We start from the raw sequence: 27,780 nt of genomic DNA, 5'->3' as shown, positions 1-27,780 counted from the left end.
AGCCGTGTCCTCCATGGCTATGAAGAACACCTTTCTGCATCAACCCCTAGGTGCGGATCTGTTCGCCACACCTCTGTTTACCCCCAAAACATGTCTTACCTAATGTTTCCACAATCGGAAGTTTTTTAACAATCACTCTCTTTTTGGCCATCCGCATGACACCCAGAGCCAATGTGACCGTGACAACGATAGGAAGACCTTCAGGGATGGCAGCCACAGCCAAACTGGAAGAGGCACAATGCAACAAGGACTTTAGTCCTACTAAAGATTATGTAAGATAAAGCATCAGCAAAATACACAGCCTTGTAAAAACAGCAGGTGTAAAAGACAACTTGCAAGTTAAAAGGATTTACAGCCCGTAATATTTGTACTGTTTCCAAATGGCTACACAAGGTGCATCACATGAATACAATGCCCCTGGATCCAGGCACAGGTGCAAGCCTAACTATTGGTCAAAGCCTGGAATTTTGGGCAGCAGAAAACACTCTTCTTCTTGCTCCAGCCCCTCCCCTGTTCAGTGACAAAACAGGAGGGGAGGGGCTGGAAAAGGGAGCAATGCAAATGTTTTCTGCTTTTCACATCATCCCTCCTGTCCATGTAATACAAAACATGTGGAAAGGACAACGGGAGAGGAGGGGTTGGAGCAGACATAAGGGCAGCTCACAGCTTTCTGCAACTGGAGAGTTCAGCTGAGGGCAGAGTGGGGGGGGGGGGGGGGGGTGGAGAAAGAATGCCAAAACACAGGTAATTGAGTGTGAGTGGAGGGGTAGCCTAGTGGTTAGTGCAGTGGCCTGAGAACCTGGGGAACTTGACTCTGGGCATGTCACTTAACTCTCCATTGTCCTAGGTACAAAATAAGTACCTGTAAACTTGACTGCAATCACAGAAAGGCAGTATATCAAGTCCCACCCCCTTCCTTTTCCTTTCCCTTTACCAATAACAGATATGATTGGTCTGCCAGAGCCTTCTAGGTTTGTCAATTTCAGGAAACATGTAGAATATGTCAACAGAAGAATTACTTGGTAGGAGTTTTTATTTTTATTATATATATTTTTTGTAGATATGACTCAACTTGCTTTGGAAATGTTTGGAGAAGATTTTAATTGTTTTGTATATTTCTATGTGGGTTCCTCAGTCAGTTTCATGTAGCACGTACAGTTTAAGAGCCCTGCTTGTGCCTGTGCCCTTGTGGCTACATGATAACAGGAATTTTTCATTTCATGTCTACTAATGCCTCCATTCATTCAGAGCAGTAAGTTAAGAGTAAAAAAGATAATACCCTTTTCTGTATTAGCCTCAGAGACTTTTTACAGACAGACAGAGCTGCATTAGCACTTTTACTGGCAAAGGATTTTGTTTTTAATTTAATCTGATAGCAGTAATGTTAGATCCAGCAGGATCACAAGCTTATTTCGAAATGGAAGTATGTGGAGTTTCTCCTTGAAAATCCTACCGATGCAACAAATGCAGGTAAAAAGTCTCCGTACATTTTGCTTCTGCACTGAAGAGGGTGCATCAGAAACTACATGCAGAGATTTGAAATCACAATCTCTGCGTGTACTCTGAATCAATCTAAACAGTCTGTATTGTGTGGGCTAACCAAGAGATACCAACCGTCTTGCTTGTATCTACAGAGCGCTGCACATATCTAGTAGCAGCACCAGCAGTACTAACAAAAGAGCACAATGTTGAACAATGTCCTTTTCATAGCAGGATCAGCTTCTTTTTTCACTTAAAAAAATCTATTTTTTTTTCTCTGAACTGCATGGTTCCAAAGTTTGGCACAATGAGCATATGTTCACTCCCCAGGGCTCTTCGAAACCTAAGCACAAATTGTATACAAGAACAAGAAATCTCAAAGCTGAGTAGTTCAAGCTGTCCACTGGAAACACTGGAATCAAGGATAAGCGTCTCACCTAACTCCAATCGTGAACATGCTCAAAAGTCGCTTCCCTTGCAGCCAGCCGATCAGCATGATTAGACCTGCAAAAGAGAAGGCAGACCGCACATTCCTCTTGACCACCTGCGAGTTACAACTTTTTAACCCTGTTGTGATCTTCTTGTGTACAAGAGCACATGTCACATTTTTCACAATATTGATGACAGATTTATGCAGCTACAGTGCAGCCATATTACAGCCAATCAGCAGCCCTACTGAAGTGTTTTACTAAATAACTACTTCAAATTTCCTGACAAAATAAAAGGCAAAATTAGATCTTACCTGCTAATTTTCTTTCCTTTACTCCCATCAGATCAGTTCAGAACCTGTGGTTTGTGTCCATCGATCAGTAGATAGAGACAGAGAAATAAAATAGTTCTGCGCGAGTCACCCCTTATGGGCACTGTACAGCGTTAGCTATTCAGTATTTCGACTGGCAAAGCAATGGATTATGTGCTATCCATTGTGCTTAATGAGTGAAACATAATGTACCCTTGTCCATATATTATTGTACTAAAAAAATTTGGAAAGGATAACCTGCTAGAGAAAAAACTGAATCGCAGAAAAAAAAAACTTAATAGTGCATAACTACAAGGAAAAGAATGGCATTAGAGAAAGTAGAGTGGTTTAATAACCGTTTATATGCTAGGATGGGCCTCTGAACTGATCTTGTGGGACTAAAGGAAAGAAGATTAGCAGATAATATCTAATTTCTCCTTCCTTAGTATCCTCACCAGACCAATCCAGAACATCTGGGATGTTTCAAAGCTATTCCCCATGATTGATGGGCCTCCAAAATCTCCGCCCAAATAATTTTGGTCTCAAACACAGTATACAGTGATGCTCCTACCTGGAGCCAATAAAGCTTTGTGAATGCAAAACAGAATGACTAAATCACCGGTCTGCATTTGCTAAACAGAGGTATCACTTGCAACTGTGCTCATGAGGCTGAAACACCTCTGGCAGAAAGTTTTGTGAATTTAATTTGATTCCTTTTGAAATCAAATATATATATACTCACAAAACATTCTACTAGGCAATGACTGAATGGAGGTCAGTTCACTTTTCCTAAAACCTACAATCTGCCCAACCTTGAAATTCCTTGGTCATTTTAATGTACTTCTAAACCACACAATGAACAAGGATAAAAAGAAAAGATTTGATTTATCTGAAATAAAGACAGAACGAAGAAGGGGATCGGTGCATGTAAGCATTTAACTCAAAATGCTCTTAATGAAAAGATAAAAAAAATCTGGATGAAATACTTAAGGGTGAGATTCTTCACTGTTTAAATGGAGTTAAAGATGGAAGCTCTAATGCAGAGAAATGACCAGGTCATACAGTGACCCACCTACAGGCTGATTTTCAAAAGAGAAGGGCGCCCATCTTTCAACACAACTTGGAAGATGGGCGTCCTTCTCTCAGGGTCGCCCAAATCGGCATAATCGAAAGCTGATTTTGGGTGTCCCCAACTGCTTTCTGTTGCGGGGATGACCAAAGTTCCCGGGGGCGTAACGAAGGCGGGATGGAGGCGTGCTTAACACATGGGCATCCTCAGCCGATAATGGAAAAAAGAAAGGTGTCCCTGACGAACACTTGGCCGACTTTACTTGGTCCATTTTTTCTTGCGACCAAGCCTCAAAAAGGTGCCCGAACTGACCAGATGACCACCGGAGGGAATCGGGGATGACCTCCCCTTACTCCCCCAGTGGTCACTAACCCCCTCCCACCCTAAAAAAAAAAAAAAAAAGCTTTAAATGTATTTTTTGCCAGCCTCTATGCCAGCCTCAAATGTTATACCCAGCTCCCTGACAGCAGTATGCAGGTCCCTGGAGCAGTTTTAGTGGGTACTGCAGTGCACTTCAGCCAGGCGGACCCAGGCCCACCCCCCCTACCTGTTACACTTGTGGTGGTAAATGTGAGCCCTTCAAAACCCACCAGAAACCCACTGTACCCACATGTAGGTGCCTCCCTTCACCCCTTAGGGCTATGGTAGTGGTGTACAGTTGTGGGGGGTGAGTTTTGGGGGGCTCAGCACTCAAGGTAAGGGAGCTATGCACCTGGGAGCAATTTATGAAGTCCATTGCAGTGCCCCCTAGGGTGACCAGTTGGTGTCCTGGCATGTGAAGAGGACCAGTGCACTATGAATGCTGGCTCCTCCCATGATCAAATGGCTTGGATTTGGTCATTTCTGAGATGGGCGTCCTTGGTTTCCATTATCGCCGAAAACTGGGGATGGCCATCTCTAAGGATGACCTTAATGTTGAGATTTGGGCATCCCCGACTGTATTATCAAAATGAAAGATGGACGCCCATCTTGTTTCGATAATATGGGTTTCCCCGCCCCTTCGCCTCAGGAAAACTTGGGCGCCCCGTTCGATTATGCCCCTTCTAGCAAAACGTGTACTACATGTGGATGAAATGTCTAAGAGAAACTTTGTAATCATTCTCGAAAGCAAGAAATAATTGCAACACACTATAACAACTTGAACTATAATGGACCCCTGAGCTACTTCTACTTGGTGTTCATCCTGAAGAATACAAACAATAAGCAAACCAGGGTAATGCAGGAGCAAAAACTCTACTCAAGTCACTAAGGGTATCTAGGATATGGATAGACAGCTCAAAAACCAGCCATGATCAAAGAATGAAATAATATTATAATCTATCCAAAAATAGTTAAAAAAAAGAAAAAAAATTTTTGTGGAAAGGAGAGATTCTCAGAGGCTGAACTCACCCAGGTAGACAGCCCGCAAGCGTAGGCTTGTCCTAACGGGTGGATGGGTTCCTCTATCATTGAGTCTCTCCTGAGAGTAATAAGTACGCCCAAAAGCTCCCTAATACTCTGTAATAAAACAACAAATATTGACTATCCGTGTAAACTAAGCAGACTTAAATTCTCAATCCATGCCCCAGTACTAGTCCCACCTAAAGAAATGTTCCCTTCTAAATTTTTTTTGTTTTTTTCTTTGCTTGAAAATGCATACACAAGTTAAATACTCTGTGTCCAATAATCAACATACGCAAATAACTCTTCAACCTTAAACTAGGCTTATAGTATATCAATTTCAATATCGCCAGTATTGTAAGGAAACATATATTATACTATAGGTAGAATAAACATTCATTTAAACAAATAATCCTACATTCATAAATAATACTTTCTAATGACTAAAGAAAAAAAGGAAAAAGAGGTGCGCTTATCTCTGCGCTGCTGGGTGTGTGCAGTCCACCCAGCAGCTGCTGTTAAATCCAGCGTTGACCAATATTCTCTCCGCCATCGCTGCTGATGACTAAATCAACCTTTAATATTGGCAGAATACCGTCTATGTCCGACTCTGCAGAGTTTCAAGACGATCATCGTCAGGGACCCGATTTTATGCTGCCTGTTCCTGTGAATGAACACATACTGTGCCAAAATCATCCTGGAGAATAGACATATGCGAGGGATAGACTCAGAAGGAGAACTGTCTCTTCTAGATACCACTTGTCAAGGATCACCAAATCTCAAGTATATGACGTGGAAAGGCAGCTCAGAGACTAAAAAAACTCAACCAAAGCATTCTCCTTAAAACTTCACGCCATAAGAGAAAATGGAGGCAATCTCTTCTACTGGAAAAACTGACAGGTTTTCAATCCAGCCCCTGGGACACACCCAGCCAATTAGATTTTCAGGATAACCACAATGAACATGCATGAGAAAATCTGCATGCACTATCTCCATCGTATGCAAATCTCTCTCTCATGCATATTCATTGTAGATACAGTATCCTGAAAGCCTGACTGGCTGGGTGTGTCTAAAGAACTGGGTTGAAAATCTCTGTCTTAGATATATTAGGCCAACTAGCATAAACCTCCACAATTTGTACAGAGCTATCAGATTACTCTGGTGGACGGAAAGAGATGAATTTCTGGAGCATCCAACCTAATGTTGGAGGTAAATGGAATATGTTCCAAAGTTTTCTATGTGGCTGGGCAGCAGAAACAGGTCCAGACCTTCAGAACTAGTCTAATTTCTCATAAAAGAAAATGCAGAATCTTAAAGTTGTCCCCTGATATCATGGGGACTAGAATGAGCAATCTCAACCAACTGATTTAAGTGAAAAAGGACAGAGAAGACAGATGCCATTCCCCTGGATCAAGAAGGTAAGTGCAAAACTGGAATTCTGTCTCTATATCTTGCATTCTGGCAATGAGCACTACAGCTAGAAGAAGAAAATATTTCTCATATATCCTTATCTGGTGACCTAAGGCACTGCAGTAAGGTCTTGCTTTCAGAAGGTCTGAAGTAGTAGTCAAACTGTGCAAAACTCTAGAGAGATGAAGAATCTGGTAATATACAACTGGAAGTTTTAAGGCTGATGCCTGTTTAGAATGCTGAACCAAGGCCACCTCCTTATCCTAAGCCATGCCAGGAACTCCAAGGTTAGACCAGATTTATAGCTCTAGAAGTGTATTGACCAGCACAACAGGGAAGTCTGTAAGGGTGTCGAGGAAGCCCAAGGCTACAAGATTAAATTACAGATGATTCCATCACATGCATCTGGTCCCATGACCGATGCTCCATGTAATACAGAAGAAACAGTATGCAGAAATGAATTTGAATACTGCCTGAACTTGCGGGAAGAATTACAGTGAGTTGTAGACAATTCTCACACCTAAAAGTGTACATCTCAACATGCAATTAGCCTGCCCTCCCATGGGAGAAATTGACCCCTTCAGTCAAGAAATTAGGAGTGTAGCACTTGGATTGTCCTCTCTTGATGTCTTAATGATTCAGACCAACCAATGATGTAAAAAAAATGCACTCCTAATCCTTCTTGTGAATTAAAGAGTGTAACCAACATAAACTCTTGGAGCATCCTTAGGGAGAAGTTGCTTGTGGACAAGGGAATGTGTGGCTCTAAGAAAACATATAGGCAAACTTGTTAAGATGGAATGCTCTTAAAAAGTGTTCTGGACGAGTGGTTACTGTTACTGAACAAAGGTTCCAATTTTGAAATAGGGGTATATTCTGGTTCTCCAGATCATTCTGGAAGCAATTTTACTGCTCCTTGTTCTAGAAGGAACTATCACCAGGATGGGAGCAAAATGGCCACAAAGCAAAAATGTGGCTGCCTGCCCATCACTGAGAAGTGTCAAGCTCATGTTTCTGAGAAGCATAGCCAGAACCCAGTAGTTTATAACAAGACGGGGTTCACCCCAGTCAAACTTTCTGTGGAAGAGAAGGAACTGGCCAGTATTTTGAGGAGGGGCTCAAGGTGAAGAAGGACCTCTCCTAAGTACTTCCAGCCAGCCTCTGAATTCTGTTTCCTAAAGTTTCACGCTTGCAGAAGAAATAGGTCCCTCAAGTGGAACAGTCCGAGGTCTTACTTCATATACACTGCACAAGCCACAGCTCAATCCGGGGAACCTCTCCAGCTTTACATTTAGGTGGGTGCTAAACCTCTGGCCTCTGCTTGACTGAAGAAAAAGAAATAGCAAGAAAGGGTGGGGGCTGAGTTTCCTCCCTCTGCTGAGACTTGCATCCAGAAGTGCACCCCCTTCATCAAGATCTGTATCCAGAAATTTGCCCTGAAAATTATATTAGCTGCGTGGGCCAAGCCAGCAGGAAGGGCTTGCCAGCCAAAGCACTTGGCCTGTGAATCAAGCTCCCTCAGGACTTTCTGATACAATAGGAAAACATCCCTCCTCATGGTGGAGGTGCAAACTCCCACCTATTTCCACTAACCAGTATTATAGTATGGAACAAAGAACTGCAGAATTTGAAGAGCTTATGTTTTCAGGTGAGGAAGCAACTTCCCAATCAACTAGATAAACCCATTCAATTGCGTTATGCCTTTTTTTTTTTTCAAGAGCTTGAAATCTCAACTCCTCTGCTCATCTGATACCCAGTTCTACAACTGGGGCAGGAGCTGCCTCAGTATCCAGTCTAGAAGCTGTATGGTCCACCTATCACCATTCCGTGGAGACAGAGAAATACTGAGAAGCTAAGGCTGAACTTTGCCTTCAAGGGATGAATCACACAGAACTGTTTTATATATCTGTTTTCATCCGTTGTGTGACAGAAACAATCTGCAGGTTCTGCACTGGTCTGGTGAGGATGCTAAGGAATGAAGAACATTTATATTAAAAAATCCCCAAGAATCATCATCATTTCTTAGAAATGCATCTCTGTTTTGTTTTACTCTAAATTTTCAGCATGACCTATGACATCTTTATGGTTTTAAAAAATAAACAAAGAAACCCAAACCTTACACAACTAAGAAATTCATTCTCAAAAAGTTTTATCCAGGTAAGTAAGCAGGGTACAATTTCCCTTTCTTTCTGCAGGTAAAAATTAACCACACTGTTTTATAGCATGGGTCCCTATACACAGTAATATAGTAAGTGACGGCAGATAAAGACCTGTACGGTCCATCCAGTCTGCCCAGCAAGATAAACCCATTTTACTTGATATGTGATGGGTATTGAGTTTGATTTGTCCTTGCCATTCTCGGGGCACAGACCGTAGAAGTCTGCCCAGCACTCTTCTTGTACTAAAAGTTCTGAAGCTAACGTCAAAGCCCCATAAAATTTACACTCAAACCCATCCTTATCTATTCAGTCACGATCAGGGCGTAGACCTAGAAGTCTGCCCAGCACCGGTTTTCCTTCCCAATTACCAGCAACCCAATCTCCGCTAAGATTCCATGGATCCATTCCTTCTAAACAGTATTCTTTTGTGTTTATCCCACGTATGTTTGAATTCCATTACCATTTTCTTCTCCACTATCTCCCGTGGGAGGGCACTCCACATATCCACTACCCTCTCCGTGAAAAAATACTTCCTGACATTACTCCCGAGTCTGTCCCCCTTCAACCTCAATTCATGTCCTCTAGTTCTACCACCTTCCCATCTCCAGAAAAGGTTTGTTTGAGGATTAATACCTTTCAAATATTTGAAAGTCTGTATCATGTCACCCCTGTGACACAAAAAGGGCACACCTAGGAAAAGAGAGGAGCCAGCAGAAAACACACAGGGATTACATTTATGGTACCTAAAGCACTCATGGTGTCAGCTGGTCCCACATTTTCAAAGGGGAGCACCATGGGGAGAGATTCCCTTTCAAAATGTGGCTGTAGGTCTGTGAAGTTGCAAGCAACATGAGGACCTTAAAAACTGTCTCCATAAACCATCAGTTTGGTGAGTTCCAAAGAAGGCTATGTGTAGGCACCTCTAAAATCAGAGAAATATAATGTAAATTCAATTTGAATGTAAGCCATGCTGGTCAAACCAGGTTTGACCAGCTAAAATAGGAGACAGGAAAATCGTTAATTCAACACAAATTTTAATTTGCACTTTGTCAGAAGCTTAATGTAGGAACATATATTTTTTTAAGTATAGTTTCACCTAAACTCACCTATAATGCCAAATGAGAATAGCGAGAGCTGCTTTCCCAGTGTGTCCATGCTTTTCTGTAAAGGAGTTTTGGGTGTCTGAAAGGAAAAAAATATATACATTTTTCAAAACTTAAAGGAACATTTTCAGACAAAATGTCTCAACTACAAAATCACATGAATAATTGCAGCCATTTTGCCTTCCTTACCTCTTCCTTTTGCATCATTTTAAACACCTCACCAAACTGTGACTTTTCACCGACTCCAATGACAACACCCTGCAGCAGAAAATCAGAAACACATTTTGGCACTCAGCTAAATGATGGTTTTGTGAGCAGAAAAATGCATTCTCATACGCTGTGTTTTCAAGGCTGTACTTGCCTTTCCTTTGCCATATCGCACCAGCGTTCCCATGAACACAATGTTACTAAGTGTTGTGATATCCCCAGGGTCTGGTAAGGGGCCATCGGTCTTGCAGCAGGGCTCTGTTTCACCAGTAAAGCTTGATTCATCAACAAGAAGATCTGTAGTCTAAAACCAAGCAAATCAAAAAAGGACTTTTCTAGTCTTTATGAAAGGAGATTAACCTTACTATATGAACAGTGCCTAGGATGCTAATACACTGGTTCTGCAGTCACCCACATACAAATATACAAGACAATAAAAATCTTCTCAAGACATTTCTAAGGCAAGTGCTGTGCAATCTTAAAACCGCCTACCAAACCATCCTTCCGCGGATGTGTTCTACATGCTACCTAAAGTTCATAAACATGGAAGTCCTGGCAGATGAATCATATATGGTATTGGAACTTTCACACACTTCATATCAACAGAAAATATGACAAAGAGAAAAAAGTAAAATAATACACTAAAACATAACATCTTATGTTTGATCCAAAGACCCAGAAAAGCAAAGAAAGAGTAGTTACTCATAGGGACTTTAATGACGTTCTTATAGTCACATAGTACTACTACTACTAGAGCGCTACTAGGGTTACGCAGCGCTATACAAATTAATGAATAAGGATGGTCCCTGCTCAGAAGAGCTTACAATCTAAAGGACGAAATGTCAAGTTGCACATTTCCAAAAGATGGCATATTCAAATTAATAAATTCTGAGTAAAATACTTTTTTCTACCTTTGTTGTCTGATCTATTCGCTTTGGTCCCAGTGTCTTCTGTTTTACGCAGTGTCTTCTTTCCATTTGATATTTTTTCACTCACCATGTCCACCATCCTCCTGTGTCCTTATGCGTCCTGTCTACCATCTGTAGCCCTGCCCCATCCTTCCTCGAGTATCAGTATCTGCCCTCAACGTGTTCCAAACCAGCCCTTAAACTCAGCAGTTTCCGCTCCATCCATATCCAGCATTTCTCCTCACTCCCCTCCATCCATGTGCATCTACTTCCTCTGTCTTCCCTCCCCTCCATCCATGTCCAGCATTTCTCCTCTCTCCCTTCCCCTCCATCCATGTGCATCTCCTTCCTTTGTCTTTCCTTACCTCCATCCTAGTCCAACATTTCTCCTCTCTTCCCTGCCCTCCACTCCATCCATGTCCAGCATTTCTCCTCTCTTCTATCCCCTCTATCCATGTGCACCTCCTTCCTGACTTCTCTCCCCTCCCTCCATCCATTCGTCCAGCAACTCTCCATTCTCCCCTATCTAGCAAATGTCCTCTTTCCCCTGCCCCCTCCATTCATCCATCCATGTTCAGCAATTCTCCTGTCTCCCCTGACCTCCCCTCCATCCATCCATGTCCAGCAACTCTCCGACCTACCAACGCCTAAACACTTTACTATTCATTTTTTATTCGCCATTTTAGATTCTTGTTGAAGAAACCAGAGTTGTTACGAGCGAACGTAAGTCTAATGGCTGGGACCAATATTAACAGAAAAAGCTAGAAGTACATTATGATTACAGGGTTTTAAGATATATTTGCTTGTATTTTAACAGATGAGGTTAAGCGCTCCCCCTTGACAAAGCAAGAATTGCGAAACAGGCTACCTGTCGGGGTTTGTGAGCACACTCGTTAGAAACAAGCTCAGATAAGTAACATATTGCCTAACCTTTACATATAATGTTAAGAATAAAAAATGAATAGTAAAGTGTTTAGGCGTTGGTAGGTCGGAGGGTAAGAGTCTATGATTATAATATTGTACGGCAATAGGTTCACCGAGGAGTGAAGTGACATCAGCCGTCAAGCATATATGAGACTTACCCACGTACAAGATTATAACATATTGCATTTTTTGTGTATCCTCTACTATTTTTATTAGTTTTGAGTATCCTAGAAATAAGCAGTGGATTTTCCCCAAGTCATTTTAATAATGGCTTATGGACTTTTCTTTTAGGAAGCTATCCAAACCTTTTTTAAACCCCGCTAAGCTAACTGTTTGTACTACATTGTCTGGCAATGAATTCCAGAGTTTAATTACACATTGAGTGAAGAAATATTTTCTCAGATTCATTTTAAATGTACTACTTTTTCGAAAGAGTAAACAAGCGATTCGCATCTACCCGTTCCATTCCACTCATTATTTTATAGACCTCTTATCATATCTCCCATCTCTTCTCCAAGCTAAAGATCTCTAGTCGCTTTAGCCTTTCCTCATAGGGAAGCCGTCCCATCCCCTTTATCAGTTTCATCACCCATATTTTTTGAGATGCGATGAGCAAATTGCACACAATATTCGAGATGCGGTCACACAACGGAGCGATGTAAAGGCATTATAACGTCCTCATTTTTGTTTTTCACTCCTTTCCTAATAATACCTAACATTCTATTTGTTTTCTTAGCCACTGCAGCACACCGAGCAGAGGGTTTCAACCTATCATCAATGACACCTAGATCCCTTTCCTGGTCGGTTTCCTAATGTGGAAACTTGCATTATGTAGCCAAGATCACAAATAAAGTCCATTTCCTTTATGTGGGCACAAATAGGTTTACAATAACATGAAAAAGAATGTTAGCATGATGGTCAGTGATGGTTTCAGATTTTCATTAGAGAAAAATACAAAAACATATCTGGATTAGACCAAAAGGTCCACTGAGCCAAGCCTCCCACCACAAACGGTGACCAATCTAGGTCAAAACCAACCAGCAGAATCCCAAGAAGAGATCCAGTCCTTAGTAGAGCTGTACTGAATAGCATATTTTACTATTGGCCAAATACGAATAATGAAAAATTATTTTGGGCTGAATGCAAATAATGGGCATTCAGCTTTAAATAACAAATAATAAAACAATAATGTGAAATCAGAGATAAAGTGTTTATTTCAGTAGGATTTAGCACAGTAGAGTCCTAGATTATTTGTATTCAAATATTTGGCTGAATACAAATAATGTATTCAGGGCACTATTCGGGGCCAAATCGAAAATGAATATTTGGTACAGCCCTAGTCCTTAGTGTTAATAACCCAGAGATGAGCAGTGGCTTTGCCAAGTCTACTCGACTAATAACAGTTTATGGATGTTTTCTCCAGGAACTTGTATGAACCCTTTCGACACTCAGCTACAAAAAATGCTTCCTTCTGACCTATGTACACTTTGAATGCTCATGGATGTGTTTGAAATTTGCACTGGGGTTTACTAAGCCGCTAGCGTAGCTGGCTATGTACTAGTGCTCACATGGTCTATGTCAGTAATGCTGCGCAGAAGCCGCTAGTGTACCTTAGTAAACTGACCCTTTAATATGGAAAAATATTTGTTTTAAAACAAAGAAGGCTGCACTTCTTTCAGACCAAAAAAGCTAGGGATTGTCTTCCAGAAGAGCCCCGCCTTATATATAGAAGGCAGTTTCCAAATGCCATTTACCTGGGCTATTTATGTGGGTCAACTGTTTGATAATTGTCTATCCTTTCTGGCACACGGGTATCAACAGTATGCGTAATCTCTACACGGGTTAGGCTGGAGGAGGGAATAAGACGCATAGTTTGGCATTGAAAAGTCACATATTTTGAAGGGAAAACATCTGTAAAAAATATATAAACAAATTAAAATAAAAAACAGGGGCACATCTCAGAGTAGTTTTCACTGGGGCAATTTTTGAAAGCACAGGTGTAGTGATAATAGTCTAGAATATTATTGGTTGCCCTCTGACTTACACTATGTAAACAGGTCAGCTGACCAATAGAACATTTGCTATCCTTTAATTGACCCTTGTATTTTGCACATGCTCTGTTGCTTTATGTTATATAAGTTATTTTATTCAGATCATGCAGTATACACGTGATCGCTATATGCTCATTGAGAAGAAAACCCATAAAAGGAATTAAGCAAAGCATGCTCGCCTTGGGTCATTGCCAGCTGACCAGACAGGAAGGATGGCAATTATTTAACTAGGCTGCAAAGTTCTAGAAGTCAAAATCTCATCTCTGGAGTTGACGAGCTGTCGAAGAATTCCCATAACATCACTCCTGACTTTCCCTGCTGGTCAGAGGGACTTTCCCACTCAATATTTTATAGACCTCTATCATATCTCCTCTCAGCAGCCTTTTCTCCAAGCTGAAGAGCCCTAGCCGCTTTAGCCTTTCCTCATAGGGATGTCGTCCCATCCCCTTTATCATTTTCGTTGCCCTTCTCTGCACCTTTTCTAATTACACTATATCTTTTTTGAGATGTGGCAACCAGAATTGAACACAATATTCAAGGTGCGGTTGCACCATGGAGCGATACAAAGGTATCATAACATCCTCATTTATGTTTTCAATTCCTTTCCTAATAATACCTAACATTCTATTTGCTTTCTTAGCCGCTGCAGCACACTGAGCAGAAGGTTTCAACCTAGATCCCTTTCTTCGTCTGTGACTCCTAACGTGGAACCTAGAATGACGTAGCTATAATTCGGGTGCCTCTTTCCCACATGCATCACTTTGCACTTGCTCATATTAAACGTCATCTGCCATTTAGATGCCCAGTCTCGTAAGGTCCTCTTGTAATTTTTCACAAACCTCCCGCGATTTAATGACTTTGAATAACTTTGTGTCATCAGCAAATTTAATTACTTCACTAGTTACTCCCATCTCTAGGTCATTTATAAATATGTTAAAAAGCAGCGGTCCCAGCACAGACCCCTGCGTAACCCCACTAACTACGCTTTTCCATTGAGAATACTGACCATTTAACCCTACTCTCTGTTTTCTATCTTTTAACCAGTTTTTAATCCACAATAGAACACTACCTTCTATCCCATGCTCTCCAATTTCCTCTGGAGTCTTTCATGAGGTACTTTGTCAAACGCCTTCTGAAAATCCAGATACACAATATCAACTGGCTCCCCTTTATCCACATGTTTGTTCACCCCTTCAAAGAAATGTAGTAGATTGGTGAGGCAAGATTTCTCTTCACTAAATCCATGTTGACTTTGTCTCATTAATCCATGCTTTTGAATATGCTCTGTAATTTTGTTCTTAATAATAGTCTCTACCATTTTGCCCAGCACCGACGTCAGACTCGCCACCGGTCTATAATTTCCCGGATCTCATCTGGAATGTTTAAAAAAAAATCTGCATTACATTGGCCACCCTCCAATCTTCCGGTACCACGCTCGATTTTAAGGATAAATTACATATTACTAACATTAGCTCCGCAAGTTCATTTTTCAGTTCTATCACTACTCTGGGATGAATACTATCTGGTCCAGATTTGCTATTCTTCAGTTTGTAGAACTACCCCATTACATCCTCCAGATTTACAGAGAATTCATTAAGTCTCTCTGACTCATCAGCTTAGCATACCATTTCTGGCACTGGTATCCCACCCAAACCTTCCTTGGTGAAGACCGAAGCAAAGAATTCATTTAATCTCTCCGCTACGGCTTTGTCTTCCCTGATCAGCCCTTCTACTCCTCGGTCACCTAGCGGTCCAACCGATTCTTTTGCCGGCTTCCTGCTTAATATAACTAAAAAATTTTTTTACTATATGTTTTTTGCCTCCAACGCAATCTTTTTTTTCGAAGTCCCTCTTAGCCTTTCCTATCAGCGCTTTGCATTTGATTTGACATTCCTTATGCTGTTTCTTATTATTTTCAGTCGGTTCCTTCTTCCATTTTCTGAAGGATTTTCTTTTAGCTCTAATAGCTTCCTTCACCTCACTTTTTAACCATGCCGGCCGTCGTTTGGTCTTCCGTCCTCCTTTATTAATACGCGGAATATATTTGCCTTGGGCTTCCAGGATGGTGCTTTTGAACAGCATCCACGTCTGATGTAAATTTTTGACCCTCGCAGCTGCTCCTCTAAGATTTTTTTCACCGTTCTTCTCATTTTATCATAGTCTCCTTTTTTAAAGTTAAACGCTGACGTATTTGATTTCCTATGTATACTTACTTCAAAGCTACTATCAAATCCGATCATATTATGATCATTGCTATCAAGCGGCCCCAGCACCATTACCTCCCACACCAGATCATGCGCTCCACTAAGGACTAGGTCTAGAATTTTTCCTTCTCTCGTCGGCTCCTGTACCGGCTGCTCCATAAAGCAGTCCTTGATTTCATCAAGGAATTTTACCTCCGTAGCGCGCCCCAATGTTACATTTACCCAGTCAATATCGGGGTAATTGAAATCACCCATTATTATTGTGTTGCCTAGTTTGTTTGCGTCCCTAATTTCCTTTAACATTTCTGCATCCGTCTGTTCATCCTGGCCAGGCAGACGATAGTACACTCCTATCCTTTTCCCCTTCACACATGGAATTTCAATCCACAGTGATTCCAAGAAGTGTTTTGTTTCCTACAGAATTTTCAATCTATTTGATTCAAGGCTCTCCTTAATATACAATGCTACCCCCTCCACCATCTGGAGCTCTTTAGGGTTTTACAGCGCTGTACTCATGGAAGTGGTTGAAGCTAAGTGATCATTTTCTTATAGTTTAATAATTGATGCTGTTGGTGATTTTATTATTGGTGCTTAAAAGTATAGCAAGTATTAGATGGTGATATATAGTTCAAGTTGTTTAATTGCTTTAGAGGCAAATGATTGATGTAAAGAGAAGAGAACTTGGATTTGAAACAGATGTGCTATAAGAGATCCAATAGCTCTTGTCATGTACTTATCTGATTCATCTAGGCATTATCTTTGCTTTAGCTCTAGTCCTCTTTTACTATTTGATCTTTTTCTGTGGGAGTGTGATGTCTTAAACTTTCCCCTTTTGTTTTTGGTGTACAGATTCCCAAAGAGTAGCAAGATCCCATACCACTGACCTCATGGATAAAGTAATGGCTTTTCCCAAGTCTACCTTAATAGCTGTTTATGGACTTTCCTTCAGGAACTTGCTAAAACCTTTTTAAAGCCCAGATGCACTAACTGCTGTTACCACGTCCTCTGGCAAAGAGTTCCGCTTAAATGCTCATTGAGTGAAAAAAACATTTTCTCCTGTTTGTTTTAAAAGAATTACCATGTAACTTCATAGAATCGACTCTTTCAAAAATTACAAAGATGAGGGGAAACAGTCAATTCACATCCACCACCTACTCCATTCAGGATTTTGTAGTCCTCTATCATATCCCCCCCCCCCCCCCCCCAGCCATCTCTTCTCCAAACTGAAGAGCCCTAAACTTTTAAGACTTTCTTCATATGAGAGGAGTTCCATCAGGGTTGGTCCTAGGGTCTCTGGTGCCCCCCTGCAGACTATGAGTTGGTGCCCCCCCCTCCCAGCATCTCCTTTCTCTCTTCTCCCATCCTGCCCCTGTCCAGCGATTCTCCTTCGCCTCCATCCTCCTCCCATTTATGGCCACCTGCCTGCCATCTTCTCCCCCCAACATCCCCCTTTTCCTTCTTGCCATTCTGCGCGGTTTAAGACTTTTTAAATTTACCTCCGTCCCAGCGGCCGCGTCATTTCAAAGCCCTGCCCGTCTCTAGCCTTCCCTCCCTTCGTGAGTTCATTCCCTCAGAGTCCATCAGAAGGCGGGACTCTGCGGAACAAACTCACAAAGGGAGGGAAGGCTAGAGACAGGCAGGGCTTTCAAATGACACGGCCGCTGGGACAGAGGTAAATTAAAGATTTAAACCCCCAAGGGCGGCGCAGTATGGTGGTGCAGCGCCGCCCTGGAAGGCAGGCATCCCCCTGCGGTGCTTACCCCGCTTACCGGGTTTGACCGGCCCTGAGTTCTATCCCCTTAATTATTTTGGTCACCCTTCTTTGAATCTTTTCTAAATCCGATATATCTTTTTTGGGATATAGTGACTAGAACTGCACACAATATTTAAGGTAAGGTCATACCGTGGAGTATACAGAGACATGGACTGAGCAAATGATTTCAACATATTGTCCATGACACCTAGATCTTTTTCTTGGGTAGTGACTCCTAACATGGAACCTAGACTCAAGTAACTATGATTTGGATTATTTTTCCCAATGTGCATCACTTTATATTTCTTCACAATAAATTTTATCTGCTATTTCAATGTCCTGTCTTCCAATTTCCTAAGGTCCTCCTGCAATTTTTCGCAGTCTGCATGCAATTTAACATCTTTGAATAGTTGTATTATCTACAAATTTAATCACCTCACTCATCGTTTCCATTTGCAGATTATTTTATAAATATGTTAAACAGCACTGATCCCAGTACAGATCCCTGGAGCACTCTACTATATACTTTTCTCTATTGAGAGAAATGGCTATTTAACCCTACCCACTGTTTTCTATCTTTTAAACGGTTCCAAATCCACAACAGAACATTGTCTCCTATCCTGTGGCTTTTTAATTTTCTCAAGAATCTCTCATGAAGAAATTTGTCAAAAGCTTTCTGAAAATCTAGATATACTAAAAATCAACTGGTTCACCTTTATCCAGTGGAACACAGCAGGAAACAGAACAGCAACCCTTGCAGATCCACAAGACAAACGAGCACAGCAAGGGTAACAACAGAAAGAGCAGACAATGGTCAAATCAGTCTTCTTTATTATTCAAGACTCAACACGTAACTAAGGATCCTGGAGATTTATCTGGATAAACACCTTACTTTTGAATATTATATGACTTTATTAGTTTCCAAGGCACTTAGGCTTCTTTGGAAGTTGAGACGAATAAGAGTGTGTTCTGAATTGAACATTTTCCAGTTTAGGGCCCTGTTTTGCGCTTAGCGTTTTTAGTGTGCGCCTAAAATTAGTACGCGCTGCTTAGTAAACAGGGCCCTAAGTGTGCAGAAACTAGTCTTAGGACACTTAGACTACTGTAGTGTTATCTATGTTGGATGCAATGTATCCATTCATCAAAGAATTCAGCTATTCCAGAACACAGTGGAATGACTTAAATTTAAATCTACTAGGTTTGAACATGCTAGACCACTTTTATGTAAAGTACACTGGCTACCTGTGGCGGCTTGTTCGGTTTTCAAGCTGTGTTGCCTAGTATTTTTAATTTTACATCGTCAAGCACCTATATGTGTATATATATATGTGTGTATATATATATATATATATATATATATATATATATATATATATATATATATATATATATATATATATATATATACACATACCATTATTAATTACTATGCATAGGAAGAATTATGATGTTGATTCAAGGCATTACTTGACCATTCAATTCTCTTTACCATTGGGTATGATACTGAAACTAACTATTCTTGTTTTCGTAAAGGGTTAAAAACCTGGTTGTTTTACAACTTTTTATGACGTTAATAATAGAATTGCTTAACTGGTTAAAATTTTGATTGTATTTAGATTTAGGGAATGACCAATTGTTAGCTGTTCTGATCTAATCTTTAGGCATGAGCAGCATATAAATGTTATCTGTAATGTAATGTAAAAAAACAAGGCAGCCAGGATTAGGACAGACGGTATATATCCGAATACATCAGATTAGCCAAATCTTAGATGGGGACCAGAGGTAAGAATGGTGTCACAATGGAAGCAATGGCTTGGTCAGATCATTTGTGGGTCTGAGGATGGTAGAGGGATGGATATGATTAAGAGAAATGGCTGTGAACAAAGCATAAGGCTTACGACAGGCCTCAGAAAATGCCTCAAAGCTTGATATGTCTGAAGCATATAATTGCTTAGATGCAGTCAGTTTTAATACTACTATTACTACTACTACTAATAGCATTTATATAGCGCTACCAGACGCACGCAGCGCTGAACATTTGACACAGAGAGACAGTCCCTGCTCAAAGAGCTTACCATCTAGGTAATAGACTTATGGTCGATAGAGATGAGACAAAACAGTAGATGCCTTTGTTCCATGTCACACAAACCAAATTTCTATGCAGAAAGCTGATCCTTGGTTTACTAGGAATTGCAGTATGTAAAGAAGGAATCATGGAAATCAGAGAGGTGATGGTGTATGTAATCCTATTTTCTGCAAAGACAATTTATTATACGAGAATGATTAAAGAAGAAAAGAAAATATTTTGGTCAGTTTATTCAGGCTGCTAAGTACAGAGCACTAATTATTTCTGACACTAAGAAGGTGGTTGGTTATGTGCCAGGAAGCTCAAAGAAAGAAATAAGATCTGCCGTGATTTCATGGGATGCTTTGGATAAACCTTTGAAAGACAAGTGCTTCAGGTTGGCTGTGAAATACATCTTAAGGCTTTAACCAATTCTAGGAGATGCAAAACAGCAAAGTTACTCACCTGTAGCAGGTGAGCAACAAATATCGGAAATCTTTTGCTGGCGGGGCTTGGGGACCCCCACAAACAAACCAGCAGATTTTGGGGGCCCCTGCCCCCTGTGGCTATGTCACTGTCGTAGACAGAAGCAGGACCTGAGAGACACCCTCTGGTAATTTCTAACCTCTCAACATCAAAGCCATGAGAGCCAGGGACTAAAGGTCAGGATATAAGATGGACTCCTCGTTCTAAGTGTTGGAAAGCATCGCAGTCTCCAAAGATCCATGCAAACCAGCTCCGGAAGTAAGAGGTTACCATATCTGCTATAGTACTAGGGCACAGAGAATAATGGTCCCTCAATCCTGCTTGAATTTCAGGAGAGTTCTTACTATGAGAGGCACTGGAGGATACGCATACAGAAGACCCTTCCCCCAACTTTGCCAGGTATTTGTTCTAGGCCCTTAGATCTATGGATAACACAATACTCCCCTGTTTTCTTGGTCATCAGGGAGTACTTTGAGTAAAATCCCTTCCTTTCTTCCTCTGGTGGAATGGGTTTGACTGACCTGGCTCACCGGTCAAGGAAGGTGGAGGTCACCTCAATGCCAATGCATACCCAGTATTTGATGCAGCCCCTAGAGCCATAAAGACCAATGCCTTCAATGCTGAAGTTGATGGACCAGATTTCTCAGTGTCAAAAATCCATCTATGCTGCTTTTCACAACCTCTGATGCCTCTTCTTGATATCTGTGAATAGACCTTACAAGAAGAGGGATTATGATGAGGCACCAGGCACTAATTATGAGTGCCCGTAAGAGGGATATGGGTCCTGCTGCACCAGATGAGGTTTTAAAGAGTACCGGGAGTTTTTTGGGGCATGATAGAAAAAATAGCCAATGCAAAATCAAATTAAACATCTCGATGGTGAAAATGTCCCCAATTGGGTACCGGAGGTCTAAGGGGGCCTAGGGAGCCACAGAAAATAAAACTTAAACATGCTGAACAACCTGACTAGTGAAATAAAAGGGAGAACACTGGCTCCACACAGCACTTACATACAAGATAAGACCCAGAAAAACAGAAATCACATCAAGAAAATCTGTAAAGGTGCAAGTTCTGTGGAAGAAAGCAACACGTCCACACTGCTCCGCGGAAAAAGACAAGATAAATCTGGCCCAACATGGCAAGGGTGGACAGGAAGGTGCACTCAAGTGCAGTGAGCCCTCTCAAAGGCTTCTGGAATAGTTGCTGGAGAGTGATTCTCATGCTGGGCTCTGTCAGATGATATCATCCATCGCTGCATCCTGCTTGTCCTTGGAGGATACCTGTTCCAGAATATTTTGAAATGCTACAGCACCTGTAAACATATTTGGACTGGTTATCGCACATCCAGCCAAACAATAATGGGAGATCACAGGTAGCACTAATGGCAGAATGTATAAAGGCATCTAAGCTCACAGACTAGCGAAGTGGATGAAGATAATAATAAAATTGTCGTCGAGCATTTTGAGAGCCCTCTATGCAGGGAGCAAATAGAAGATGCGCTGTTGAAAGCATGTCCTATTACATATGAGGAAGATCCATGTCCCTTCTTGATTTACAGAGAATCATGAAGAAAATACTTGATAGATTGGCTTTTTTGATGAATAACTAACTCTTTGTGGAAAGTAATCCTCCCAGTGAATCTGAAGAAAGCAATCATTACACTTCTGTTTAAGCAAACTGCTTTATATTAGTAGGTCCTAGGTAATTATAGATCGGTAGCAAATCTCCTTTATTTGGGAAAAATTACTTTAAAAAAAAAGCGGTGTCTTCCCAAATGACAGTGGTCATAAAAAGAGTATAGTTTTCCAGATGCCAGCCAGTCAGGGTTTAGTTAATACCATGATTTGTTAAAATGGTTGGAGATAAAGGAAGAAATGCTATTCTTTTGCTGATCCATTTATACTGTCAAAAGAATTGAACATGAACTTTAAATAGTTTATTTTTAAAAATTTGAATTCCACCTAACACTAAGCGGCTTACAATAAAAACATACAGAATATTTAACAAAGACAAAACATCAACCAACAAAGAAAGTCTGCCAAAGAACCTGTATCTTATTAAACTCAGGCAGTTAAATACTAGGGAAAGCCTTCAGGAACAAGTTTGTCTTCAATTTATTCATTTATTTGTTGCATTTGTATCCCCACATTTTCCCACCTATTTGCAGACTCAATGTGGCTTACAATATTACATCATGGCAGGCGCCAATCAAGAGTAGATAAACAATTGGTTATATACAAAGATATAATCAATTCAGTAAATCAGAAAACAGTTAAACTATCAAGCAGTGATGCATTGGAGTTCCTATTATTGATTATTATGGTAAGCCTTGTTAAAAAAAAAAGTTTTTAGTGTTTTTCGAAAGTTGATTAAGTCGTGAATAGTTTCTTAATATTTTCTTAAACTGTTGAAAAGTAGCCTAAAAATGAACACATCCAGGAAGCCTGTTCCATAATAATGGACCTGCTACAGAACAAGCAAATATAATCTCTGCTTACTGAATTTTACTGAAAATGGTACAAAAAGATGCCTTCAATCTCTGATCTGATTCTTAATAGTCTATACAATCATATTACGTGTTTCAGATACCATAGGGCATCTTTATACAAACTCTGGTTAAATGGTGGTGATTACTAGTGGTTGAAGTCATATTTTGATTTCAGTGCTTAGAGTGTGGCTGTATGATCAGACACATATGGAATGGGTTTTGTCATGTGGAGTCCCACAGAGGTTGGTACTATCACTATTCCTATTTAATATCTATATGTGTCCTTTCTATGCTGATATTGAGCTTCTATATCCAGTGGAGACAGGGGGCAAACAGTGTAATAAGGGATTAAAGAGCGTTTAAATACTGCTAAAACAAAACTTTATGAATTGGTAGAGAAGAAACATGATCAGATGGTGTTCTCTTCTAGGATTGGTGAGGTGACAAAGATTCAACAGCCAGCTAAACCATTCTCAAGTAAAAACGTCACCAGCAGACTCTCAATTTTTAATCCAATTCTTCTTTAATGTAGCACGCTTTGCCTTAGGCTTGTTTCTTTCAGGTGAATTAGACTGTGGTGTAGAGGAACGTGCTTGATCAGAATCTGATGACTCTTCTAAACAAGACTGACTATGCACTTTTGTGTACCGGGTTATGAGCCTTCACATATACTGTTGTGCACTGGGCAGAATCATCTGCAATATGACTAAGCTGGCTCTCACTGCCATCCTGCCTTGTGGTTTCTTCAAGTGCTTTTACTTGGGCCTCAAGAACAGCTGCTTCTTTCTCTTGCTGGAACACCTTCAAAAAGATGTCTAACTCTCCCTTCTTGAGTTTGGTGGCAACATCAGCATTTACAGTGGCAACATACTTTATTTCCCTCTTCTTCTGGTCTGAATTTCTCAAGTTCTATTACTGCTTCTTATTTACTACTAGTAAAAAAAAGGCCCGTTTCTGACACAAATGAAACGGGCGCTAGCAAGGTTTTCCTCGGAGTGTGTATGTTTGAGAGAGTGTGTGTGTGCGAGTGTGTGTGTGTGACAGAGAGTGATACTGGGTGCAAGTGTGTCTATGAGAGAGAGTGTGTGTGTGAGAATGAGAGTGTGTGCCAGGGGCCCCCATCCCCTCCCTTCCAGTTCCAGGGTCATCGTTCCCTCCCTCTGACTTTCAGGGTCATCCCCCCCCCCCTCTGACTTTCAGGGTCATCGTCCCCCTCCCTCCCTCCTTCTGACTTTCAGGGTCCCCTCCTCCTATCCCTCCCTCCGACTTTCAGGGTCCCTCCCTCCCCGAGGAGTCGTGGCGGCTGCCCACACACCCTCCCGTGGGGACCGAAGGGGCAGCCGCAGCCTGCTTTCCTCCTCTGCAGCGCCGCTCCGACTCCTGAGGTCCTCCCTCCCCCAGCGCAGGAACGCGTGAGTGCACCTGCGCGCCAGCTCGGCACAGCAGCACACTCTCTGTGGCTCTGCACCCTCCACTCACGCCCAAGGAGGACTCCGACCTTTCTTTCCCTGCCATTGGTCGTGATGCTCACGGCTACTCCGCCCCTCAACGCTTCTGTTTCTCTTTCAAGCTCCACCTCCGCCCATGTCCTGCCCCTTTCGCCCCCCCCCCCCCCTCCTCTAGCTCTGGCATTCTACGTGACGTCAGCCTGGGCTACGGAGCCTAGCAGACCAACTCCGAAGAAGCCACGGACACAGGCAGCAAGACGCATAGAACGTTGGAGGTGAGAATTATTATATAGGATAAAGAAATTTTGATTTGGCAGCCACTGCATCCATTTGCAATTTAAGAGCAATAGAGCCCGTAGTGGACCTGCTGGAATGGCTTTTCTTGTGTGATTTTTAGGGACCTGGAACTTCTATGCCATGCCATTCTCCTCTGTGGGAACTGTATATTTTTCTGTGTCTTCCATTACTTCTACCATCATGGCCTGGTGTCTGAGATCTGTGGCCTGTTGTCTGTCTCTCTGGGCCAAACTGATGTATTTTTCCAGCTTAGAAATTGACAATATTACTCGGATTTCTTGTTGATATTTATTATAGACTGCTTGCAGCTGCTCAGTATGTAGGCCTCCAGCTTTGCTCTTTTTTTTGAAACTTCAAACATTTCTTGCTCTACTTTAGACAAGAGTTTGTACAAAAGAAAAAACATATTTTTCTACTTCTGCTTCATATGTCTCACTGGCTTTTTCTGTAGGTACAAGTAGTCTTTTGGACCTTGAACCCTTTTCACCACTAAGGATGGCATGTGCTGTATCCCCTGCGTCACTCTGCTCAATTATTGCTCTGTCTGGCTCAAGAAACTCTACCATGGCGTGCACTGATAAAATAAATCCCTTCTCTATTTCTTTTTCTTAGAGCACCCTTTCAGAGTGAACCTTGGCATTGTGCCAAGGATAGCCTTGCAGGAATGGCAAGGGGGGGGGGGGGAGATGAAGGCTGCTCTCCTTTTTTTCTAAACATCTTACAAACAGTGAAGGGGGGGGGTTTCAGCTCAAATACATACTTTTGCTTGCTAGAGTAAAGATGGGGGCAGGGCCACAGCAGCTTCTTGGTCTGTACAAAGCACCTGGCTCCAGCTAATTGATTAAGCAGGTTGCATTCTCTTTGCATAGGAAGCTGACTCTACACTGTCTGGAAGGAACAATGGAGCCTATACATATCCTTTGCTTATGGATTTATCCTTGCTTGAATGCAAGCTCTATTTCAGTTATTCAAACTGACCAGTCTCTTACTTAATTCACACAGTAATGTTCCAAGCCGTGCAATAGTTTTAGCTTTGATAAACGTCCTCAGAGAGTGTTTCTTTGACTGCACTAGAACCTCCTCCTATTATAACTCTCCAGCAGCAAGTGTTACCAGGCTTTTAGAGTCCAGATTTCCACTCAAACTGACATCACAAGTGCTTCCAAGGCAATGCAGTTTTCTTTAACAAACGTTTATTTGCTCTGCTAGAAATACAGCCGAGGCTTAGGGCTTTCACACTGCACAGTTCTCTTGCAGAATTAATTTTCACTCACGGTCACACATTAGAAGCTTAAGAAATGCACTTGCAACTCTGCTTCACTTTCACATTAAGAACTTTCTGATGTACTGTAATGTTTGTAATTACTCGGTATGCACATATGCACTTGGAACATGCTCTGTTACCCACTCCTGTGATAATTTGAGAATGTTCACTACAATCTTTATTAGTAAAACCCACTGGAATATGGCGTTATTCCAGTGGGCTTTACTAATAAAGATTGTAGTGAACATTCTCAAATTGACCGAGACTGATCATTCAAACTGACTTGAGACTGGTCAGTTTGAATAACTGAAATAGAGCTTGCATTCAAGGTCATAAGCAAAGGATTTGTACAGGCTCCATAATAATAAAAATTTTCACTGTGAAGCAGGCAGAAAATTCTTCATAGTGCTGTTCCAGGCTAGGTGAGGTGACAAAGTTTCAACAGCCAGCTAAACCATTTCCAAGTAAAAGCTTCACCAGTAGACTCAATTCTTAATCCAACTCTTCTTTAATGTAGTAATCATAGCAAATAAAATTAATTTACAGTTCGGTTGCTTGGACAGAATTGTTGCCTTCTGCACAGAATCCGTATCTAGCCACCTGAAAGGCAAGGAGATGGCCAGATCAGCCCAGCTGAGAGGTAAAGCTGTAATACTCAAAGGGAAAGTGTGGGAATCAACTGTGGGGAGTAATCCCTTGGGAAAAATGGTGAATAATTTTGATGGAATCACAGTAGATTCAGGAGGGATCAGTCCCTAGAACAGCTGCTGATCACAAAGGCATGCTAGGAAGACTGGGGCATTCTCACACAGCCTCCAGGGTCACAGAGGGAGACCTGATCCTAGCTCAGAGCCAACAGCCAATATGGAAAGCTCACAAGGAGTCAATCACAGGATACAGCAGACTATATGGACAGCAGCCCAAGTACACAGTGCTATCTATACAAATAATACTTGTACAACATATACATAATATACCCTGCCTCCATGAACATGGGGGCAGAACAGATGGTAATGCTGGATAATATACTGCTCCCTATAGGCATAATGTGTTAGGGATTTAGGAGTATGACTAGATCCTGATTTGGACCAAAAACAAATGAGGCAGCCCTCTTATAAACAACCATGTATAGAAACTTGTGAGAAACTGCCAGCCAAAAAGAAAGACTAATTAAACACCCACATCAGGGATATATACAATGTGATGTATCTTTAAAACACAGAAGAACGTTTATAAGAACTTTATCCACTGTACACTCTGCAGACTTCACTTACCTAGGAACCAAATGGTGGAACTCCTTACCACCCAAAATAATATACAGGAATATACTAGATTCCACAAAATTCTCAAATTGTTCCTATTCAAACAAACCCTCACAAAGAATGCCCATATCTCGAACAATTAAGTATTACCTGAATTGGTTATTACTCTATTTAACATAAATTTATGTTCTCTTTGCTTCATTTACAATTTCTCATTCATACAAGATTTTCTAAATGTTAAACATCCATAGCTATCCCAGTATGTTTATGATACTGTACTGTAAAATTGGATTCTTACAACAAATTACTTTCTTATGCATTATTCTTTGTTATGTATCCCATACGGTTTATTGTAAACCACATTGAACTCAAACTTGTTTGGGATAAAGTGGAATATAAATGTAACAAATAAATAAAATCCATCTAAGATCCAATTTTTAAAAATGTTATATATATTTAAAAAACATACTTTTTAGTCAATCTCAATAAATTTATATGAAAGCTCTCAACAACAAGAACTGTCTTTTAATTTAAAAATCACAGAAGTATATATAAAGAGCTCCTCTTGAAATTAATATATTTCTACAAAACTGAAATACTTAAAAGAATCTCATTTTATCTTCCTACTGCTGAACAACCTTCTTAACATTATGAGTTAACAGCAACTGTCAAAAACGTGTACAAATCAATAAATTAAAAAAAAATAAAAACAGTAACATAGTAAATAATGGCACATATAGACCGGTACGATCCATTTGGACTGCTCTGTAGTGTAGCTAGAGTTGTATCTGCCACTCTGTGTAGGTTACACCCTCTTTACCTTTGTTTGGGGTTGTACCTTGGTGTTTGGGAGGCGGGGATAGTGCTGGCCAGACTTTTCCGGTCTGTGCCAGAGCCGGTGGTGGGAGGCAGGACTGGTGGTTGGGAGGCGGGGATAGTGCTGGGCAGACTTATACAGTCTGTGCCAGAGCCGGTGGTGGGAGGCGGGGCTGGTGGTTGGTAGGCGGGGATAGTGCTGGGCAGACTTATACGGTCTATACCCTGAAAAGGATGGGTACAAATCAAGGTAAGGTATACACAAAAA

The 27,780-nt window shown here is 41.2% G+C and overlaps 1 protein-coding gene across 1 annotated transcript in view; it reads right to left on the bottom strand.

The window, feature by feature from the left end:
* Window positions 1-27,780, bottom strand: part of ATP2C2 (ATPase secretory pathway Ca2+ transporting 2) — a 211,102-nt gene that overhangs the window by 101,188 nt on the left and 82,134 nt on the right. The window contains exons 8-12 of the mRNA XM_030204530.1: window positions 9,701-9,850; window positions 9,529-9,597; window positions 9,343-9,418; window positions 1,917-1,983; window positions 100-224 (exon numbers count right to left, since the gene is read on the bottom strand). Of these exons, the coding sequence (XP_030060390.1) occupies window positions 100-224; window positions 1,917-1,983; window positions 9,343-9,418; window positions 9,529-9,597; window positions 9,701-9,850 (487 nt within the window). The remainder of the gene's footprint in view (window positions 1-99; window positions 225-1,916; window positions 1,984-9,342; window positions 9,419-9,528; window positions 9,598-9,700; window positions 9,851-27,780) is intronic.

Source organism: Microcaecilia unicolor, chromosome 5 (assembly GCF_901765095.1).
Source record: "Microcaecilia unicolor chromosome 5, aMicUni1.1, whole genome shotgun sequence".
Classification (NCBI taxonomy): domain Eukaryota; kingdom Metazoa; phylum Chordata; class Amphibia; order Gymnophiona; family Siphonopidae; genus Microcaecilia; species Microcaecilia unicolor.
The sequence above is the reverse complement of the archived record's forward strand: the minus strand, read 5'-3'. Positions and strand labels throughout refer to the sequence as shown.